General features: G+C 42.6%; 1 protein-coding gene across 3 annotated transcripts; it reads left to right on the top strand.

Moving 5' to 3' along the window:
* Positions 1-1,609: 1,609 nt before the first annotated feature.
* Positions 1,610-21,313, top strand: SYT13 (synaptotagmin 13). Of its 3 annotated transcripts, none has more exons than XM_009569986.2 (6): positions 1,610-2,147; positions 7,205-7,427; positions 9,337-9,471; positions 10,638-10,951; positions 15,072-15,201; positions 15,477-21,313. In XM_009569986.2, exons 1-6 carry the CDS (start codon positions 1,965-1,967, stop codon positions 15,779-15,781), a joined length of 1,290 nt encoding a protein of 429 aa, XP_009568281.2. In that variant the 5' UTR covers positions 1,610-1,964; the 3' UTR covers positions 15,782-21,313. The 3 variants fall into 3 exon arrangements, with proteins under 3 accessions (XP_009568281.2, XP_053924812.1, XP_053924811.1); XM_054068837.1 differs by having other exon boundaries at positions 9,331-9,471; XM_054068836.1 differs by having other exon boundaries at positions 9,298-9,471.
* The last annotated feature ends 2,150 nt before the right edge of the window (positions 21,314-23,463 follow it).

Here is a 23,463-nt window from a genome sequence, read left to right as displayed (position 1 = left end):
AGTTGTCAGGTAAATCAGCAAATGGTTGCAACAGTCTGCCTGTGTCAGAGAAAGTTCAGATCAGCAGAGGTAAGCAAAAGGACACTGCTCAAGGCTTCAGAAGCTCCCAAACTCTGAAGAGCAGAGAGGAAAGGAAGCCTTTAGCGAAACTTTCTCAATCCCCTTTATATGATGTTCTTCCCACTACCGAGCACAGTGAGAGATGTGCCAGGGGTCCAGCCTAATGTGGCCACTTCTACATTCTTGTATAGACAGAAGTAAAAGTTCAAGGTTTTCCTTCTGTGGGCTGAGATTAAAGGGCCTGTTTCCACGTGCTCGGGGAATTGTCTCTGCTTAAGGAGTCTACCACAATTCTCTTCTTGATGAGGTGTCAGGAAGGTTGGGGGTGGGGGAAAAGGGGGACAAGATATGTGTCTGACAAGCCTGGGAGGATGAGAAGAAGGCAAGGTGATGGAATATGCACTGTATCCATAAAGATACTGCATTGTTAAAGAGACATCTTTAACAATTAGAGCTGGATGTGCAAGAGAAGCTTTGTGCCAAGGAGGCAAATGTATCAATAATGGAACAAAGGCTGACTGAGTTGTCATGAGTAAGATATGAAGCATCTAAAAAAGTCAAAAAAAAAGATCAAAAAAATGAATAACTAAACATTTCTGTATGCATCATTCATGTTTTTCCTGATCCAGAGGCATCAACTTTATTCCAAAACAGAAATAAAAAGAAACTCCCAGTAGAACTGGGTATGTTTTCCAGAGCCTGATAAGGAATACTTTGCTTCTTGCTTACTAGTTCCACTGTGGCCCAGATTATACATAATGACCCAGAGTTATAATCTTCTAGTAACTAGGCACTCCTTGTGAAATACTCAGAAAACAATTGTACATGTCACAAGAAGCACATTGAAAGGTGGCATTTATTCTCCTCTTCTCCAAGCTGGGCAGTCTGAGAAATAAGGCAAAAATAAATGATTCAGAGAGGTTAATCACTCTGTCACCTCAGGAGAAAACTAAAACGGACATGTAGTCCTTCAAGTCTTTTCATGTAGGTTCTTCTACTGTGCTTACCATCCCACAGCCTAACTCTGGTGTAGTAAGCAGTATGACTGATACATAGCATATGTTGTTTGCTCTCTCATCCTCTGCAGAGGAAGCAGCGTATGTGTCAGTGTGTCTTGTTTGACAGGATTTTTAAATAGAAGTGTTTTTAAATAGAAGTGCTGATCTACATTGATGCTGCAGAAAGCACCTCCTAAAGGTTCAGACCCTGCACTTCGAGGAGAAGCTGGTGAGGTGTGGGACAGTTCTTAATTATCGCATATGTTTGTTCTCCAGCCTCTGAAGAGTGAGAAAGTTTTGCCTGACTTACTTGCAGGCTTTACTCTGACTACAGTGCTATTGTGCTATCATGCAATGCTATCATAGCAGGGCTTCTCAGGCCAGCACCTTCTGGCAATCACTATATTTGCCTTAAGAGAGAGAAAAATCAACCTCTCAAACAAATTAGCAATCTAGCCCTCAGAAGTATTGCTAGAGAGCTGATCAAACATTTGGATGCACTTTCTGTGAGTTAGCTGGCAAGGCCCAGCCCCTTCTGCTGACGTCTTTCCTCTTTATCACACATCAGACTTTTCCCAGTGGAGCTGGAGAACAGGCTTCAATGAAAATTGCCTGTTTGCAGCTATATGGAGATTGCAGGCACCACAATCACTATTTCTTCTACCTGACCTGGAGCAGAAACTCCATCATCAGAATAGAAAGGTAGCCTTGTTGCCTAGCAAAGGTGGGATGATTTATCTCTGTCTCTAGATTGGTCCCTTTTCTTTGCTGCACAAGAGAATTGTTTTCAGACTTCCAAGGAGATGAAGCCAGGCTAGAAATCGGAGCGGATGTGCGAGAGCTGTTCTCCCAGGGAGAAGAAGTCACAGTGTTTTTGTGGGTTTTGTTCCTGTGCAGAACAGGACAATGGTTTTATCTGCCCCAGTTATAGCCCTGGGGGCTACATTAGGAACTGCAACAAGCATCCTTGCCCTCTGCGGTCTTACCTGCTTCTGCAAATGCAAGCAACCTGGGAAAGGACTGCCAGAAAAGGACCAAGAGGAGGACACAGGAAATGTTAAGCCCAGTGTGCTTCAGCCGGTCCAGCAAGTAAGAAACAGTCTCTAATTTACTGTGTGATTTTTTTTCTTTAAATATAAAGGGTGGGGATGCAATTTCTCTATTAGGCTACTCAGCATGTGATTTATGCTGCCTATTTATCTGCTTACTGTGTTCAGGATGTAACAATATGTTAATGGGAGGAGGAGTGTGGGAAAAACAGTGACAGGAGCTGGGTGACCCACAGAATTACCAGAGCAGGAGACAGCTGCCACATTGTCAAAGAGAAAGATGCTAATGGCAAAAATAAGGGAAGAGGACTGAAAATGCTGCCTAGCTGACAAGCTAGATCGCAAGGGAAATAATTTCCTGAGGCAAGAAGACTGGACTTTACCAGGTGGCATGCAGCATTGTAAAGAGATGATTTCCAATGGGATTTCCTCTAACAGCTATTTCTGTAACTCTGTTTACGGTATCTTATGGTTCCTGCAGGATAGTTCACTGTCAACAGCTGGTTTCTTGTGGAAACAATCCCTCCTCCTCCCTCTGCCCCTCTAACTGAGGGGACTAATTAAGTGTAATGTTAAAACAAGGCATTGAAATGATAAAAAATGGAAGTGAGAATCTAGAGTGTGGTGACTGAAAAATCTCATCACACTGTGAATTGCTTTTTCATTTACTACAAGAGCAATGTGTACGGATAATGTCAGGCACCCTTATGCAGTCTTTCTTTCTTGTTAGAATCCAACCCCCATGATTTACTCATGAGCTCAGCGCAAAAGATAGAGAGGAGAATTACAGGAACCTTCTAATGTACTTATTAATGGGAAGTTCTTCTTTAAAGGGAAAAAAAATTACTGATTCCTTTCGTTGACTATGTCTTTATCTTGAACAATAACACTGTTCAGCCTCTGAAAGTACGACCTGTTGGCTGTTGCTTTTGATGTTTGTGCCTACATCCTTTTCACTGTCATCCACCCATTCAACAAAATGTTATGACATAGCAGCCAACTCCAAAGGCCAGTGATCCATTATATAATAGTCTTTGTCTGCCATTTAATTATCTGAGCTGCCTATTATTTTTGCATTATTAAAGAATGTAGCAGGAGTCCCAGTTAAACTTCTCTGTAATGTTATAATTATATATTCAGTCTCTCTCGGGGTACCATTCTTGGGCTATTAGTAGAAAAGAGCCTTTGCATCCTCATATTCCTGTTGTAGATTGTTCTGAGGAAAAATGACCAAATCTACTAATTGTATTGTAAGATCTGGTACATATACACTGAATCACATTATCAGAGCTTCTGGTTGCTAGAAGGTGGAAGGATGGCTCCACTGACCATTGACAAGCATCTGCACTGAGCTCAGGACTTCACAAGTGTTTGAGTGTTCATCCATGAGCATGGTGAATATTTCCTAGAAGTTGATTGCACTTTCATAGGATGATTTTCACTTCCTATCCTGTTTGATAGTTTTGTTGTGTCCTTTACAGGCTCCTTTGTTGTCTTTTCTAACCCATACAGGGGATTTACCCATTCATGTATGTAAGGATGTACAATAATGCTGAGATTTTCCAGGTATCGTGCTAAAATGAATGAGAAATATGTAACTTTGATAGTTATAACACTTTGATTAGCATTTTTTTCCTAGCTGTTGTCTGGAACGACACTATCCACAGGTAATTTTGTCATCAGTCTCTTTCTACCAGAGACTTTTTGTTGTTGCAGTCTTCTACCTCAGAAACCTCTCATATTCTTTACCTTAGCTCCATACTTGGACTGGAGGTTTTCCTTTTCTACAGCCTTTTTTGGGAAACATCTTGGGAAAGAGATATCATATCTTGGAGCTTGGACTCATGGGTGTCATCTTGCTTGCATGACTGAAATAAGCACTAAGTCACCATGAAGTCCAATTAAGCCTCCAGTACCCAGCAGCTGTTAGGTTATGCTCCTCACAATATTTCTACATTCGTCAATTTTACCATAATTTAATCCAGTATTTGGCCAAAAGGGGATCAAATTATTCAACATGCCCTCAGTATATCTCTATTACCTGAGCAATGGTATTCTTTTAGCATTGTAGACTTTCTAATTAGAAGTACTACTTCTAATATTACCGGTTTGAGGTTTTTTTAAGAAATCTAGCCAAATTATAGCAGCCAAATGAACATTCTGTCACAGAAAGTGCAAAATGTTCTTAGTTTGCATATTCCGTATGTTTTACAATTCTTTCCAATTAAAATAGTTTTCCTGCCAAGAACGTGATTTCTCCTATGCTGTCACTGTTTCAGAATCAGTCCATGTACCTTGAAGCAATGAATCTTAAATTGAGTTCTGAGCTTGTGAAATTTTATAATCATCTGTGTCTCTCTTTATAAATTGCCCTGTCGGGACTTTTTCTGACTACACCAGTACACTGTACACCAGTACACTGTACGTCGTTGTCAGTGCTTGGCATACTTAATTATTGAAGCCTGTCAGGGCCACTGATTCTGATAAACAGAGATGACAAAAGAAAGATGAAGCAAGGCTGCATTTTATTCACTTGCTTTGCCTCCCATGACAGTGATGCTTGTATTTGCTACAGACAGAGGCTCCCCATGGACATGCCTTGCATACATGAGAATTTCAAACACAAAGATACATCTACAGAACAACTAAAAAATGTCTCAGCAAAGTGTGCAGAATGAACATTCCTAAACACATATAGCAATGGCAACAATCTGGTGTATTGTTTGAGTGACACTGGGCAAGGACCCAGAAGGGTCAGTTGCAGCCTCCTTGCTACTTTTATTTTCTCTGCTTTCACGTATTTTATACAGAACTACCAGAACTCTTCTACTCATCTATTTATTTAAGATACTGCTACTGATTCACAAAGGGAACTTCCATAGGGCACTGCTACGTAACTAGATTCGCAGACACCACTTGGGAACAGAGCTGGCAGAAAAAATAATAAACAGAGGCAGATGCAGTTGGAAGAGGGGGTGGGCTGGTCCCACTGTGCTTGCATATGTCTCTTATCTCTAATTCTGCAGAGCACTCAGACAAGAGGGATATTTAGAGCCAGTGGGGCTCTTAGTCTTGTGTGCTGATGTATTTCTCGACTAAATGTCTGGCTTTTAGCAAATGGAAGAAAAGACTGTACTAGCAACACACTAGTACTGTGTTTTTCATCCCAAAGGATCCCAAAGAGCTTCACATGCCAGCAGCACACAGCAATGCAGCCGTACTGCTCTGGCATGATGGCCAGTGACTGGTAGGACAGTAGTCCTATACAGCAGCTTCAAGAGAGACAGAACAGCAGAGACTGTCCTCTATGTCAAGCACTGTATGTGTGTTAGAAGTAATACCTTTGCAAAACAAAAGGTACCTGTTTTTTCAATGTTTTTGTCTAGTGATTTCTAACACATTTTGTTTGGTTTGTCTGCTTCAATTTTAGAAGATTGAAAAACTCCATTTAAGATTTGGATGAGTAACTTCAAATTTCCTACATAATTCAGGACTGATGAGGCTCACATGTCTCAAAGAGGGATCTCACAGACCCACACCATATGACCTACATAATATCTAAACTCATCTGAATGCTAGATGGGGACTGCACACAGTGAAGTCTCTCTTTCTCAATGTACTTCTCTTTTAGAGCCCTTAAAATTAGACAAAACAAAATACTATGTTAGCTAGTGGACTTCCTAAATGCTGATGCACTGGATTCCTTGAGAAGATGGAGCCACTGACCTGATTAGGTTTTAACCACTGCCAAGTGTGTATAACAATAGTGGTTTGATCTCCATAAGCAGAATATGACTAAAGAGCTAAAGTCCAAGACGGCTTTCTTTCTTCAGCTTTATTTCTTGAGGAACAGGTATGCTCCCTCAGGACACGTGAACTGGGACTACAAAATCCCAACATAGAAAAGTGCTTCAGGGCATCATCTACATTCATTATTAATAGGAAATTACGAGACTAATGACAAACTTTAATTACAATTATGAGTCTTTTCTGGCTCATTCTTGGTCTAAATTTAACACAGAATAGGTTGGCAGGCAGTGGGGTTAGAGAGAATCCCACTGCACAATAATCAACAAAAATGACAATCAAACCAAATGCTTTTGTCTTTTGTGTTTTGGAAACATTAATAAAATCTGTTGCGAGGGTCAGGGTCATTTGCTAGCCAGCTTTTGTTCTTTCCCATTGATGAATCCAAATATAAAACAACCAGGAATTATTTCAGTTGAGAGTAGACACGATTCTTTCTTGGTGTATAAGGAAAAGAAGACTTATATTCCACTAAAATATGTTTTATTGTTTTGAGAGAACAGTACTGCCTTTGTGACAGACTTTGCTTGGGCTGCCTGAGCATTACAGTATCTTTCAAGTTCTTCATTCATGTTCTTGATTCAGCAGGGAATCTAAATGTTAAGAACAAGCTCAGACGTAAATCTAAATTTCAATCCATATATGATAAAGGAGAAACGTGTGTCTGGGGATCAGGTGGAGCTCTGGCCCACAGAGCCAGGAGATAGTCCCAGAGGCTGAGATGACCACTGAATCAACTACTGTCACTATGCTCTTGTAGGGCTCATTCATTCAACCAGTTCTCCCTGGTCTTATCATACCATGATCACACTTGCTCCAAATAAGCCATGCCTTTGCCTTTCTAATACTTACTACATATTCATGCAAAATGCTCTGAAATCTGGATGGCTATAGACTCTTGATCTTGTATTTGACTTCAAATATCAGGGTAAAAATTACCATACCTCCATCATAGCAAGATGAACTCCAAGATTGACTTCTATACTGAGAGGAAACCTAGACTTGTGGAAGAATTAACAGGAACAGAGGAAAAACCAAACGATAAGAACATATCTTTTTCTTGTTGCAAAGAAATATCTGTAGAGGAGTGAATTTGAAAGACATATACCAAGTAGAAGAGTATTGGCTCATATCTGGACATAAAGTGGGTTCTACTACCCAAGAACAGTGATGGTAAGAATGACCACAGACACTGTCTCTTATCCCTTTGTCTCAGCTCATTTAACATTGAGAGAGTTGGAAGAATTAGTCTAACTGATGGAAAGCAATAAACAAGGTTTTAATTTTCAGTTCAACGTTAAGAAAACTGCAGAGCCAGTCCAGCCTCGAGCACTCCTGAAGTTTCCCAACATTTATGGCCCCAAACCAGTAGTAACTTCACCTGAAATTGTTAACTACACACAGTACTCCCTGAAGACGACAGAAGAACCAGCCACTGGAAAATGTATTGGTTTGGATGAGAACAGGATGAAGATAGAAGTCAATGAAGAGCTGTTTGTTCTCCCTCAAAACGGTAGGAGAATTTGGTCTTCGGGTTAACATCTGCTTTTCTTGGTGTAGATTTGTAATTCTTCCGAGCATAATGTGATTGTAGTCAGAGAAATAAATGTGAAAGTGAAGACATGGAGTGCTTTTCACTCTCTTATCACAAGCATCAAGAGTTCTGTCTTCAATGTATGAGTTTAATAGAAAGTAGTCATGGAGCTCCTCAGGACACTTAGATAACAAAGTTGCCTGGCTGTAATTTTTTTTTACCAAAACACCTTTTGTGTTGAAGAATCTGCCTCACTGGAAGCAGACATTTTGTAGAAAACATGCATTTAGTGTAGTTTTACTGACAGCAGTTGCCAGAGCATGGGTGAAATATCTGGCCAAAATTAGGCAAAGTATCTCCTCCAGGACAAATTCTAGCTGTCCAGTAACTGTCCTTGTCAGGGAAATTGGCAGCAGGAGTTCCAGCTTCTACTTCATTTTCTCTGCTGTTTTTTTCCCCACCAGTTTGGTGAGATGGTCTTGGCTTATTGTAATGTGAAACCAAAGGCTGACACCTCTGGCATTTTTGCCAAACAGAATTCTTGTTTTCTAGCCAGCCCAAAGGGTAACATGTCGAAGCCTGAAACGTAAGATTCCTGAAGTCTGAGAGAAAATGCAGTGCTAATTATATACAGCTGGCAGCATGTCTGGGTTGCTTCCATACTGATTTTTACCTTCTCAGCTGTCTTTTAGCATGATAATTGACTCTTAGTTACAACATTAATAAAACCTTCCTGAAGATTTGCCAGAGACACAATATCTTCTGTCATGAGCGTTTTTTAAGAATACTCTCTTAAGTTTTTTAAAATTGCTTGAGATTGTATTTTTGTCCTTCCGTGAGGATGTTGCATTCACCCCTCCCTCCTGAGACTTGGGAGTATGGAAAAGAAAGTATTCTGGGAAGCAGCTGCACTGAAGGAGGAAACTGTCTGAGCTATATCCTTAGATGCCAGAGAAGATTATAGGGGGGAAAGGCTGAAGGATGATGGCTGCATGTAGGCTAAGGCTTGTGTTGGTGTAAGACCCTCTCTGTGCTGCTGATGGCACAAGCAAATTTGCTTCCTGTTGTGCCTGATTTCACACCTCAAGTGTTGCTGAAATAAAGCAAGAATTACTGCATTCTCCTTTCAGTGCCATATTGAACAGGTCTGGATGGTGGCTGAGATTTTTAGGAGGAAATATTCTGGTCCCACTATTGGTTTCTGTGAATCAGGACTGACCTTGCAAATAACAGCCTTTGATGACAAAAAGCTGTGGCTTCCCTTCTAGTCTTGCAAATTGCTTTATTTCAGTATTTAATATGTACTCAAATTCAAAAGCACACATGGAGAAATTTCCTCTCAGCTCCCCAAGCTCATTGTCTTCAAGTTGGTCAAAGTGCTATGGAAATAGAGGTCTTCTACGAGCCAGTCTGTATTGTTAAAATTAAAAATTGTTTAGAGAAGTTTGAACAGTGCTGAATTGCACAGCAGCTTAAAAGCACACTCAAGATCTCATTTGAAAGAACACACCATTTAATTCATCAATGTGAGTTAAAAATAATATAAAACATAATAACTAGTAATGAGCATGTTTTAGGTAGCCTCGCCTAGGCACATGGTGAAAGAGCAAATGTATGAGCCATCGTAGAGCACAAGGTGGTAGAAAGCAGAAGCCCTGACCAAGTGCTGTAGAAAGAGCTGAAAGCATGAGAAAACAGGGCAACGAGGAGATATGCTGGTGGAGGAAGAAGCAGCATAAATTATATTCCTACATACAAGGTGCAGTAAGTAAGCCATACAAGGTGCATACAAGTAAGCCATCTAGAAAAGTCGAGTCAAAACAAAATAGATTTTTTTTCTCCTTAGAAGGTGAAGACCTCCTTGCTAAAGGGGTTATTTCAGTTTCAGGTGTAGTAAAGGACGTGTGTGTCACAGAGCACCTGAACCCCGAAAGGGCAGCCAGCTGTAACCAGGCCCCTGAGCTGCACTACTCTCTTGTGTATGATCAACAAAAAGCCGAGCTGCGTGTGGCCCTTCTGGAAGGTAAGGAACAGAGAACTTCCACTGGTGACCTTCTACCTAGAGGGTGCAAGGCGTCTGTTGATTTTATAGAGAGTTCCTGTCAGAACTTAAATACAAAGTATCCCCAGGAACACTGGATATTTCCCTGGTTCTAGGCTTGCAGAGTACTTCTCAACATCGCTGCTTAAAGTGAATGTGCAGGGCATGGATTCCAAGTGATTGTTTGCAAAGCTGAAAAGCAGAAACCACGTTGGGCCCCTCCAGTCCCAGACATGATACAAAGCAACCACTTCTTTTTTTATTGTCCCGAGCGGACACCCATGCCTGCAGACCGCCACACTGACTCTCCTGCTCATGTTCTTCCTGGGTGCCCCACTGCCATCCAGGCAGGATCCAGGTCTTCTCCCCAGCTCCACTCCCCTGAGAAATTAGGAGACCCTTATAAACTATGGGACCTGGAAGCTCGGGACCTGTCCTTGAACTGGCTGCAGCAAGGGCTTCAGTTTTGTCCACAAAGCCATAGCGTTTCCTGACATTTGGCGGAAGGCAAGCTCCTCTTGCTGCAGAGAAGGCAGCGCAATTCTGTTGATGTGGAGTGCGAAATGCCATTCTCACTCTAGGCTATTCAACATAAAAGGGATATAAAATTAGGAATGAATGGCTCTTGACACAGAGCTTTTGGGCTGTGGGATGGTCATTTACTGCAGGTTCAACAAGCAGAATGCCATAACCTTTAGACATATCCCACACTAGTCTGAAGGGGTGAATATGTGCCCAGGGGGAGGTCTCTCCGGTCTTGGTCTGACTAACCATCCTGCTTTCAAAGCCTTTGTAAGAAGTGTTCTTTGTGTGCCAATGGAAAAGCAAATAAGAGCTGTCCGCTCCTATGCCATGCTCATCTCATTGCTGCTTTGAATCTTTCAACAGAGCATGTTTCTTTGAACTCAGCTGTTGCACTCCCAAACACTAACATAATACTTCTGCAGTGGCAGAAGGACAAGGACATTGCACAGCATGAGGAAAACACCACAGCATGGGCTTACAGCTTAGTCTGCCCTGGGCAAGCAGGAGCATGGGTCTATGTCTATGCAGCTGTTTTATTTGATGGCCCTCATGAAACAGCAGTTTAGCCATAGATATTCAGGGCCGTCTTCTGTGAGAGGTCCTTATAATAATTTTTTTTCCAGTTATTCATGGCAGAATGAGTGGGGACCAAGACACTGGCTGTCATTGCTACATACTGGGCACACTGGTGAGCAAGTCCGGTATTGTTGAGGCCCAGACAGAGCTGAAGAAGAAGGTGCTTCACACCCTCTGGGAGGAGGTCCTGAGGTTCCCGTTAATGGAGGAGGAGATGGCAGAGGGGACACTGACTCTAACCCTGAGAAACTGCGACAAGTTCTCCAGACACAGCATTGTGGGGGAACTCAAACTGGGCCTTGCTAATGTGGCGAAGTCATTTGGGATGGCACAGTGGGAAAGGCTGAAGATCCCGGAGAAGGTATGGACTCAGTCTGTGTTGGTATTCCGTAAACTCTAATGATTAGATGTTTGGACAAGAGAAGCCCTCTTCTAAGATGGCTGCATGTCAGTGACTGTTTTTATTTGGTTTGGAGGCAGATTTAGAGAGTGATGTGTGACTGCAGACGTCACTCAGCATCTCAGCATTGCTTTCTGTTGGTCTGTAGCTAACCATTGCAGGAAGCAATCAAAGGCCCATCAACCAAGCCCTTCCATCTACAGTGTGTGACAGTTGAGATGCATGAAAACTCCCCCTCCTTCTCCCACAACTACACGAAAATCTGACATTGTAATTCAAGGCCTGTGTCTAGAAAAAGTTACGTGAATTTCTGTGAATTAGTGATGCAGGACCATGGCCACAAGGGCTGACACACCAGAGAGTGCCTACAGAGCAGGACAGAGGGACTCTGCGGAGCTGCATGTGGGTAGGGCATACAGTGGCACAACAGGAAACCTTAAACAAGGAGTGAAATGCATTGTTGGGAATTAAATGTTTGACTGAAGACCACCTATCCTTACTGGGATTAATCCAGCAGTGCTATTCATTCTGAGAGATGTCAAAATATCACTTATTGCATTGTGTTTGTTTTCTTAAATGTCAAAACTCTCCCTTTCCTCTGTTATCCCCACCCTCCCAGCTGCACAGACAGGGAAAAAGGATGGAAAGATTCAAACAGTGCTTGAAGTAAGGCACAGGGGATGTTTCATATACACTAACTTCTTGCACATTTTCTCAGGAGCCTTTTCCTACCACAAACTAGATTATTCTATTATCAGGAGCAATACACTCAACAACATGGCAGCAAGGTGCTGCTATTGTTGCTATTACTACATTGTTACAAACAGGTACCTATTGTGCTCTAGCATGGTACAGGATGAGCAATGTAAAACAACTCTAACATTGTGGAATAAATTATTGCCTGTCACCACCACAGGTTAGGGCTCTCCACTGAGTTGGCCACAGACACAGCGTACAGAATTAGCATTTCTGCTTTCCAGTATTGTTAATTTTTCTGATCACCACTTGAATGCTGATAGGGTTGGCCACACTGAAAAACCTCTGGCAGAGACCCAGGCAGCAGGAACAAATGATTGGTCTGAACCGTGAAGCACAAGGCTAAATATTTTCAAAACAGCTGTAAATTGAAATTTGTTCCCAGTCTGCTACTGGTGTAGAAAGAGATGTCCAAAAGAAATTATTCAATATAATGATTTAAATTCCTAAACTGAGACAGGTGAAGGCCCTCCCCTGCCCCATCTACAGTACTTTGTAAACAATGCCCAAGGAACAGCCTGTTCACAGCAATGGTCAGTTGTCACTGACATACATAAGTACATCTGGTGGAGCCCTGACATACTGGGTACTTGCCTTGGTCCAGCTTCACAACTAGGCATAGAAACAGAAGAGCATTCATTTCTTCTCCAGGCTGACAGCACAAGGTTAACACTAACAAGTACTGCTGAACAGTGCCCTAGTTTGAGCTGAGGATGTGCAGTGAAAGCTGAATTTGCGTCATCTGGGACCTGAGAGAGCCAACCATTGCACAGATAGCTTATATGCAGATCCTGAATCATTCATCGAGAACTAGAGCAGGAGGGAGTCAGAAAGAGCTGATCAAAATAGAGGAACTATTTTTGACAGCATCCATCCAGGAACAAAGTCACTGGGCTTTGTTTAAAGTCTGCCATTCTTTTGAAAAGCCATGAGGTGCAGAAATTTCATTCCCGTCTTCCCAGTAATTCTCCCACACACAAGGGAAGGAGCTCAGAGAGCTCACAGCTAACGGTAATGTAATTAGTATTCAGGAATTCATGGACTGCTGTGAGCAATGCAAAGCAAAGATATTGCAGGCTGATATCCTTATCTTGTCTTCCTTCCCTCCCGGTGCTTTCCTAATGACAGTGATAATAGTAGCTCCTCGCATAGCACCTTCCCTTTTGTGATTTCACAGTGCCCTGGACACATAATTCATTCATGATCCCCTGATGCTTTTTATCCTTATTGCACAGAAAGGAAGACTGAAGCTCTGGTGGTTGTATGAATTTGTGAGGTTGCAGCACAAAGTGCAGGTTATGGACTTAAAAGGAAAAAAGAAAAAAAAAGCCAAAACATAGGAGGAAGGAGAAGGAAAAGTACCTCTGGCTTGGTATTTTCATGCGAAACACCAGCAGAGACCAAGTATTGTTGGTTTTGTTTTCATATAGATACTGACTGGTCAAAAAATTGATCCTAAAATTAGGAGCTAGAAAGCCATAAGCACAAGATGTGATATGTCTACAATGTGTGCCTTTTTGTGTTCATGCATGCATGCGTGTGTGCACGTCTACACAGCTCTGCCACTCCCTGCCTCCCCAATCTCCACTGAGATATCTGTGCCTGGAGCTACAGGGACCAAATCCTAGCCAAGAGCTGTACAGTCGGACCTAGTGAGATACAGAGCAGATAAACAAACAAAAGCAGCTTATTATTTGCCTAAACAGTGGTTTTGTATTGAGGTGGTATTTGTATTTATCCTTTCACGTACAAACACCTCTTCTTTTGTAGTTAACATACAGGCATTTAAATCTGTCTCTGTTTTTATGTGGGTTTTTTTAAGATCCACTTAGGTTTAGGACAGGATTTATGTAAATGAATGCATATGAGTCCTTCATTACTACCTGAGTGCATGAAAAAAAGATTTACTTGGGCTAATTTGGGATTGAATTTCAGACTTCCTTGTTAACGGCCTCCCACACGACTTGTGCATGACAAATAAGTCATTCAAACCAGACAGTGATGACAGCCGTGTTTTCTGGAGAGTCAATCAGCTTATGTAGAGGATAGAGGGGCCTGTCCTTGCCTGTTGCGAGAAACTGGGTGAAAACTTAATTTGAAATATTTATGGCTTACTTAGAAGCAAGAGCACAGAAATGGCCTGGAGAAGGGCTGCCTCTCCTAACACGTGTAAATCATGCTAAGGAGTCCAAAGGGAGTCTATTGAATTGACATTGGCTTTCTGGGACTCTTCTGGGTCATTAACCTCACACTAAACCAGATTTCTGTCACAAGCTCCTACTCATTGAGAGAATAACTACTCTCCATTTTGCCCCTCATCGCAGGCTGGCAGCTCTGCATGCGCTGGCAGTTCTGCACACGCTGTCGTTGGCTTTCTCTCCTGCTGGTTCCCGAGGAGTAAGTGACACTGGGCACCCAGGCCAGAACTATGGGCCATCTGGTCATGTCTCTCTGCTCCCCTTCCAGGATGTATGTCCAGGGCAAACAGGAAGGAAGGAGAGAAAGTTCAGGAGGCTAAGTGGCCAATCACTGATGGGAAAAAAGGAGTAAGAAAATAAAATTAAAAAAAAAAACAGTGTGGCCCCCCTGATGTGAATGCCTAATGATTCAGAGCATTTGCCCTGGAGGAAATCCCCCAGAGGTGGCAGGGAAGTCAGGCCAGGAAGGAAGAGTAAAGGCAGCCGAGCTCATGGAGGGTTTCAGGTTGGCTGGATTTTTCCCATATCAAATAAGGGTGTCAGAGAAGGTTCAACTTCAGCTCCAGGGTTTGGCTGTGTGGCACAGAACCAAGTACCACCTACTCTTTCACAGGGAGCTGTACAGTCCTGCCACACACTGTGGATGGGGATCCATGTCTAGTGAGAGCCTTCTCTCAAAAAAAAGGAAGCTGAAGTTAAGACCGGGTTATGAAAAGCAGTATTGGGAGCTGGGGGCATAAAGGGCAGCTAGATAGTTGGTCAAAAAAGGAGTATCAGACTACTTGCATGCAGTTCAGCCCCAACTCCTCTTCTTCTGGATAAATAATTTTCCACTAAAAGTAGGAAGTAGTTACCTTCCAGAAATAAAAGAAAGCAGTAAAAGTAGGAAGTAGTTACTTTCCAGAAATAAAAGAAACACGACTGGGGCCTTACAAGTGGAGGAGCACTCTCAGACATCTTTGCCAGGTTTATTCTTGTCCAGTGTAACCGTAAAGATCTGTACAAAGACAGGGACACAACTTGGTTGGTTCACGACCTTCTATCCATCACCTTGTACTTTTTAGATTTCCTAATGTTATGGTCAAGATTGCATAAAAAATTAACCCTTCTTGTGTCTCCATTTCCAGGAGCCACCTACAGGGCATGGGGAGGTTCTGCTCTCTATCAGCTACCTGCCAGCAGCTAACCGCCTGCTGGTGGTGATTATTAAGGCTAAAAATCTCCATTCCAAGCAGCTGAAAGATCTACTTGGCAATGGTGAGTAGAATAGCAAGAAAACACAAACTACTCTTTCTGCTGTAAACATATGTAAATATAGTAAGAAAGTGGGAAGTGTAGTGTTTGCAGGAAAAAAATAGATGTTTCGCTTAGAAAGGCAAAGAGATGTGAATAATTTCTGAAAAGTAAATACCAAACCCACCAAGATCGATATTTCTTACATTCTCTCTCTCAGTCTATTGTTACCAAATGTTAAAATTCTCTTGCATTCATTTTGTTGCAATACATAATGTCTCTCTCTACTTCCTATATAGATGTTTCTGTCAAGGTGACACTGAGGCATCAGTCCTTGAAGCTGAAGAAGAAGCAGACCAAGCGTGCAAAACACAAGATCAACCCTGTGTGGAATGAGATGATCATGTTTGAGGTGCCTCATGAGCTCCTGCATGCCTCCACTGTAGAGCTGGAAATGCTGAGCCAGGATGGTGCTGGGCAGAGCCACATGCTTGGCAAGTGCAGCCTAGGCTTGCATGTCACAGGCACGGAGAGAAACCACTGGGAAGAAATGCTGAGGAACCCCAGGAGACAGATCGCCATGTGGCACCAGCTCCACATGTAGGCTCATCCTGACTATTGCCAACCTGATTTCCACCAGGCCTCTAAGACTGGAGGAATAAGCTGTATTTCACCTTTCACCTTCCCCTCCACAAAGCTGCTCAGCACAGCATTTGTCTTACACTACCTTCTCTGGCTTTCCTGCCTGATCCTAGCCCAGGAAACTGTCTGGAAAATGTTTTTAAAGGACAGTCTGTCACCTAATCAAGTAGTTCTCCCAAACAAAGGATTCGACTGCTTGGATGATTTAAATTAATTTTATTATACTGCTCACTGCCATTTCTGTGAGGTTCCTGTTTCTGTAGAAGAATAGAGGGGACCAAAAGTATCGTGGAAATGTAAGCCACTGCTTGGTATCAGAACTGTACCCAAGTCAGTTGGTGAGTGCTGGCTCCATAATCACAAATATGCAGCAAATGTTTAACCAGTTGCTGTTTTTCATAATACTTTACAAGACTGTGAGAAATTAAAATCTCAAAACTAACTTTCAGTGCAGACCCAAAGTATCAGTATGAAAGAGAAAGTGAAGCCAACGCGCAGTAAATGGATACCTAGAAAAAGGTACAGAACCAAGGGAAAGAACAGAAGATAGTCAACACTATTATCTCGTGTAGCCTTTGAAGAAAACAGTGCCAAACAAGAAGTCAAATGCTTTCCTTCACTTATGTTTCCCAGAGTATTTGCTACCTTATATTTAGGGTTAATGAAAACTGCTGAAAATGTGAACATTTCAGGATCCTTTAGCAGAATACCTGTGTCTTCTTTCTGCATTGTCACCCAGGAAGACCCTAAATGTGGACAAATTTTTTTTTGTTGATGTTATGTCCAAAAACTTGGACCAAATCTTTCTGCTTACTGTCATCTTTTCTGTTCAGGTTTTTCTGAGCTAGAAAGTTTAAAATACTCTAATTATATTCCAGACAACATCTAAGACTAGATAGAAAAAATGGGATCATTTCATACCTTAGCAGTTGATTGATGATTTTGGTTCAACAGTTAACTTTTGCACATAAAGCCTCATACCAGCACTACTCAAAGACAACCCCTAAGAACTTCCATGTATTTCATCACTTCAGACAGAAGGAATTCACTGACCAGACAGACTCTCCCGGGCTTGTTTTTTTTGTGTGCACTTTCAAGATTTGATATGGCTTAAATGTTACTGTTTACTGTCTTCTTTTTGTGTCTAGATGGACTGAAAGTCTGGCATTGACAGTGATGTTATGACCCCATGAGCACACTGCTTTTCCTACCACTTTATTTTAAGTATTAGACACAACTTTAAGGGACTTGCATGGAAAGACATCCAAAGATGTAAAGCCAGAACCCTATATTTTAAAGCACTGAAAAGCTCAAAGAACTTCAGTTTTGCAGGGTCAGTGTGATTCTCTGTTTAATCGGCTTTATCTAGTATCCATCCCCTGTTGATGACATATTCAAACAAGTCTAGCAGACTGTCAAGTGAAGGCTGCTATCCTGTTGGCAAAGGGAAAACACTAGAAATGGTTCTGAAATCTGCCTGAAGTGCCAGGTGCAGAGGGCTATGAAAAGGGGAATGAAGTTCAGGTGGAAGTCAGTCACTAGAGGTGACTGGGGCTGGTAGTAGGACTGACACAGTTAAACATCTTCATAAATGACCTGGACAATGGGGCAGCGTGTGCCCTCTGAAAGTTTGCGGACAATACAAAGCTGGGAGTATTGGCTCATACACCAACTGGTTGTGCTGCCCCTCAGAGGGACGTGGGGCAGCACATCCTGAAGTTCAACAAGGAAAAGTGCAAAGTCCTGCACCTGGGGAGGAAGGAACAACCCCATGCACCATTGCAGGGCTGAGGACTGACCATCTAGAAAGCAGCTTTCCAGAAAAGGTCTTGGGTGTCCTGATGGACACCAAGTTGAACAGCTAGTAACGTGCTCATGCAGTAAAGAAGGCCAACAGTGCCTTGGGCTGCATTAGGAAAACATTGCAAGGAGATCAAAGGGTATGATCTTTCCTCTCTACTCAGCACTGGTGAGGGCACAGCTGGAGTGCTGTGTCTAGTTCTGGGCTCCCCAGTGAAAGAAAGATGTGGATTTACTGGAGAGAGTGCAGCAAATGGCCATGAAGATCATTAAGGAACTGGAGCATCTCCGGTAGGCAGAAAGACTGAGAGAGCTGGGACTGTTCAGCCTAGTCAAGAGAAGCGTTGGGGTGAGAACTTGTCAATGTGTATAAATAACTAAGCTGGGAGATGAGAAAAGAAGATAGAGGCAAACTCTTCTCAGTCGTGTCCAGCAACAGGACAAGAGGCAAGAGCACAAATCACAATACAGGACATTCCAATGGAACACACAAAGAAAACAAATTAAAGAAACCTTTTTTACTGTGAGTGTGGCCAAACACTGGAACAAGTTGCCAAGAGAGGTTATCAAGACTCCATCCTTGGAGCCACTGAAAATCTAATACAGCACTGAACAATCTGCACTAGTTTACCCCTCTTTGAGCAGGAATGGATTTGGCCAAAATGATCTCCAGAGGTATTTTCCATCCTCAGTGATGCTGTAATTCTGCAAAGAGAGAATTCAAAAATCATCTTTACCGTGCATTTCCCTTTCTATGTGGTGTAGCCAGGAGTTACAACATCTTTTTGAAGACAGTGATAAAAAGAGCTTTGACCAAACAACTGGAAAAGCAGAGTATGCCAATGAATTTTATACCCAAGGTTTTAATCTCCAATATTGCTCCACTGGCTAGAGGGGATTTAAAGAAAAAGAAAATTGACTTCTTGTTTTGCTCTGTGGATTTTTTTTTTTATTACAAAAAGCTGTAGGATACTGTGAATAAAATAGGCATGGGGTTTTAGTTGATAGTGAATTCTTAATAGTTGCTAAGTTCATGATTTGCCTGTACATATTCCTATAGATTTAGAGTCTTTATTTCCATTTAAGCACAGAATTCATTGTGATGTTGGCCTATTCTACATATGGGTTCCTGGCAGTGCTGTGATTCTTCCTTCATTTTGAGACAATGATAAGAAGGATAAATTCATGATATGATGCTGTTTGCCTGGCACTGGAAAGCCTGAAGGGCCAAATATTTGCCAAGAGATTTCTCTACTTCTGCCTCCTGTTCATTTTAATGAGCTTTTTATAACATCTTGGTGACTGATTGTAAACAGCATCATCTGTATCTGCCCCGGTGATTTTGGCACACCCTGTAATTAGATAGCAATGCTATAGCTTCTAAAGGAATAACCCCTCACAGTCTGATTTTGCTGTGACAAAATAATGTCCGCTTTTACAGAAAAAAAATATGTGTATACACACTACTTAACCACAAATATGTCTTAAGAGCAAAGCGGTGCCAGCAGTGTTAAAGAAGGGTGCTGTTCCCTCCCTTGCTCCAATGGGATTTCAATGGGGAAGGGAGGAAGAGTGAAAGCTCACGCATCTTTCCCAGGTGGGTAATTTTTATTGTCTGCCACTTTAGCCTGGAAAGAATGTTTCTCACGTTCAGCCTGAACAAAGGCTGCCAGGTGTTTATTTAATGAGGCAGACATTTGTTGTGCTAGGGCTGAAAGCAAGCACAGTTAAGGGTGCTGGCTGTCCTGGACAGGAGGAATGCTGTGTACGTGTGGTACTGGAGGGGCAGGGACTCTCAACCCGAACCCTTTTGAACTCTGTTAATAGGCGCTGTTTGTCATCGCATTCCAGTGCCTGCCCAAGGCCCTGCCCTTATCCCTCCAAACCTCTTGTGTTGCCTGTTTAGCAATGCTTGTATGCCCCTGAGCCCCAGTACACAAAGGGCCGGAGGTGCTAAACTGGTCCAAGCAGACAAACTGCAGGGAGTTTTGTGGTAGATGACAATGTAATTAATATAAATGAAAAGTATTTGGAAATGCTCAATGCTATCATATCAAGCAGCTCCAGCAGCATGAGTTGCAAAAGCATCACTTAAGTGAAATACGGCCAGAGAACAGAGCCAGATAGCCCCATGATTTTCAGCTCCTGAAGCTGTAAATACGGGAGCATCAGAAACTCCACAAACGTGTCTTAAAGAGTGCTGCTTATAAACTGCATCCTAAAAGAAGAAGCAAAAAAACCTAATTATGGCAATTAATGTTCTTAAGCTATGTGTGTGATCAGAAATAGCCATTAGATTCCCCAATGGCTATTCAGTGGTTGCACTGATTATTTTTCCTACTAACATGAAGAAGCTGTAAGCAAAGAGACTGTAGAGAGGAAGGGAAAAAAAAGTGGGGAGAACAATCTATCTGGTCAGAATGAACAATCCTTTCCACAAAAGGGCCAAAGAGTTGTGAGGTTAAGGACAGGGTTCGCTGTTCAGTGAAGGAAACTTAACAACATGACTACTGTAAAACAGAATGAGAAATGCAGCTCCCATATTGCATCCAGCATCACTGGGGAGAGGTGGTGTCCAGCTGTGGCCTCTGTTCAGAGGAGGGGACTGAGAAGCCAGAGGAAATAACTTGTGACTACATTAAAGAGTTACTTGGTTAAAATATAAATTGTAGACATATGTTGCTTTGCCTCCACCTGCTCTCAGAGCTAGATCTTCCCAGAGACATGATCTAGTTTTATTTTAGGCAATTTGCGCTACAGTAGAAGACAATAAAAAGCACACATCATTGATAGTCACTGAAACGTCCATAGGGTGTTTTAAAATCATTACTACCTTCAGCCCCTTCCCCACTTGTAAGAGGGAGTAGTTGCAGCTGATCTCCTGTAAGGGTAATACGTTTTCAGTGCATAGTTTTCCCGTCACTTCTTTTCCCAAATATGCTTGCATGGTGATAGGAACTGTATTTGCTTTGCAAAGAGGTAAAGCATCAGAAATTAATGGAAAATTCCCTTCAACAGGACCAGGAAAATTTTCAAGCTCAACTGCTGTCCCAAGCATTATCTTTCTTGCAACACTTTGAACAAAAGTACTTTGCATTTTGCTAGCATCTGTCACCACTATTATCTCACAGTAGTGTCCAATGACACTCTTTTTCCAGAATGGAGTAGGTTGTAATTTGGGCTCTAGGAATACAGCCCAAGGTTTGCCCAGCTTTTGCTGATGTCTTAGATGAGTAGAGTACAATGACGTTTAGTAAGATCTTGGAGCTAAAGTGGCTTGAACCACACTTCCTGCACTGCTTTGAAGGTCAGCTGGAAGTTTGATTGAATTGAAGGACAGAGCTTTGACAGCATTTTTGTGTTTCAGAATTTAGCAAATTCTCAAAATGTATTTGGTTCATTTGCTGAAAGATAAGCATGTTGAGTGAACACTAATACTTGACACTTTATGTTGTTTCTTTTGTTGATAATTATCAAATTACTTAAGAATAGTAGCAAATTGAAATAGTGTAGCCTTCCAGCATGAGAAGGCTTTTGGCTTACTTAGTCCTTTAGTGTCCCGGTGTGTTTATTGACATTGTTTATCAAGATTCTATATTGCTCACACAGTCCAAAGCACAAAAAAAGAGCATTAGGCTCGGCCCTTGTGTCTAATGTTACAGCATAATATGTAAATCACCACAAGTAAATAATTCCTAACTGTATCAACAGTGTGTCTGCGTTGTTTACTCTAGGGTGACTCCTCTTTGCTTGCAGCTCATGTCAGGGGTACAGAGTACTGAGGTGAGTCAACAGAAGGTCCTCTGAAGGGTGTGATGAAGAGATGTGTGTATGATGAGAAGGAAAGCAGTCAGCAATGGAGTCCAATCCTGGCAAAGCATAAGAAATCTACTGGGTTTTTTTTCAGCAAAGTCACAGTTAAATAAAGCTGTAAAGGCTTTCTTGCAGCTGTGAGGATGTTAGGGAATAGGATCTGGGAATCAGGTTCCTCCCAGATGCTGGCTCATCTCCAAAACAAAGCTGAACGGTGAATTTGGATTCAGTCTTTCTGCCAGTGTCTGTACTTTCAAGGTGGTGCTGATGATACTCTGTAAGCCATGCATCTATAAGGAAGAATACCTACTTAGCTGACCTAATACTATCACTGGAATTAGGTGGTTCCTAACAAGGCATTGAGATCAGAAACTGCACATGAAAGTAAGATTCTAATGGCAGGACTGGAACGTATTTATCTCATTGACAGTTTGGGGGCACTCTCCCACCCGTCACAGTCATTGTTAAACCACAAGGAGAAACAACAAAGGGAGTCTGCCAGAGCCCGTGGCTGCTGCTGGCTTCGCAAGGAGGGTTGCCACCAGCCTGTCAGCTGCACAGCGAGGCTGATACTAGTGAAGCATCTGTCATAGAGTTGGAGGGAAAGGAGCTGTACTTTTGCTGCAAAGGGGGTTGGACACGGTTGGTGCACTTGCAAGGGACAGTCCTTCCTGCCTCAGGGATCAGTGTATGGTTGCTCGATAATTCCCAGCCCAGTATATTGAAAAGCAGCAATAGCTGACAAAGAACCATTCTTCTCTTAAACCAGCTGTTTGCTGTCACCTCAAATTTATTAGAAGCTTTTTCCACAATATATAAAAATTAAAATGGGACTGGCCTATCTGCCAGGAGAGAGTGGCACTTAATGCAGCAGTTGTGTCGCAGCCATTACCAGCATCAGACCTGGAGGTTTGCAAGCAGTTCCTCCACTTCCTTGGACTCTTAGTGACCACTGAACGTGGAACAAAACCAATGAGGAAGGGTCTCCAAGGTGCCCATGAGGAGACAACTCAGACACGAAACCGACCTGTGACCCAGTTTTCCAGGACGGCTTTCCAGAGTATCACAAGGTGTGGCAGCAGCTGGGAAGACAGCTCTGCAAAACACATCACTGCACCACCCGTAGCTCCCTTTCCTAGCCCTGGCACCTCTGTGTTGCTCTGCCACCCCTACGTGCCTCTGGAGGGACCACTAGTCCCCCAGAAACCAGGGTGGCTGACAGTAGCGTAGACAAGCTCTCTTATTTTGCCTCTTGGATCAAAACAACTTCAAACAGGAGACTTCAGAGGGTTGAAAAATCTAGTTAGTGCATATGCTGTTCTGTGGGAGCCTTTGATTATCCTTCAGATATTTTTAGGGCTCCTTGTAAATGAGCTGTGTCTCTATTTGTGTGGCAACAGCTCTGCAAGAAGTAGCCTCTGGTCCTGCATCCACTGCTCCACATCCACTGCTCCACGTCACTGCAGAGCTGGACCCAGCACCGCCCCAACATCTGCTCTGACCCTCCACTTTAAACACCTCAAAGGAGCACCCGCTTAAACTCATTGATGTGCTCAGCTACCCACATTTCCCTTCCTGCCTCAGGAGAGGCACCTAGGGAAGACAACCCAGACTGCAACCCCCCTAGTGATGCCTGCAAGCCCTCAGTGTTGCAGGCACCACTGTCCTCCTGTTTCCAGGAAGAAATAACACATTCGGGTTTTTTGTTAAATCAAGTTTTAAGCACCAGCTGCTAACAACAGCGATCTCCATGGAGCATGTCTAGGACACCAGCAGAGCTGGGGAAGAGCATGCGAAGCTTTAATGCTATGACAACCATCGTGGAGGAATTTTTCAATTTCCTTTTCACTCATATTGACACGAGAATCAGTGGTTCTAAAACTGAAGGGCAGCTTTAGTCCTAGATCAGATAAATCTGGGCAAGCTTTCCTTTTGGATACTGGCTCAGATTGTGCGATTTGCTTGAAGGGACCTTGCTTTTAAATCTTTGGTTTGAAGTTATTAGCAAGGAGGCTGATCACTGCAGTCAAG

This window comes from Cuculus canorus, chromosome 5, assembly GCF_017976375.1.
Source record: "Cuculus canorus isolate bCucCan1 chromosome 5, bCucCan1.pri, whole genome shotgun sequence".
Classification (NCBI taxonomy): domain Eukaryota; kingdom Metazoa; phylum Chordata; class Aves; order Cuculiformes; family Cuculidae; genus Cuculus; species Cuculus canorus.
This window is presented reverse-complemented; position numbering and strand designations above follow the sequence as displayed.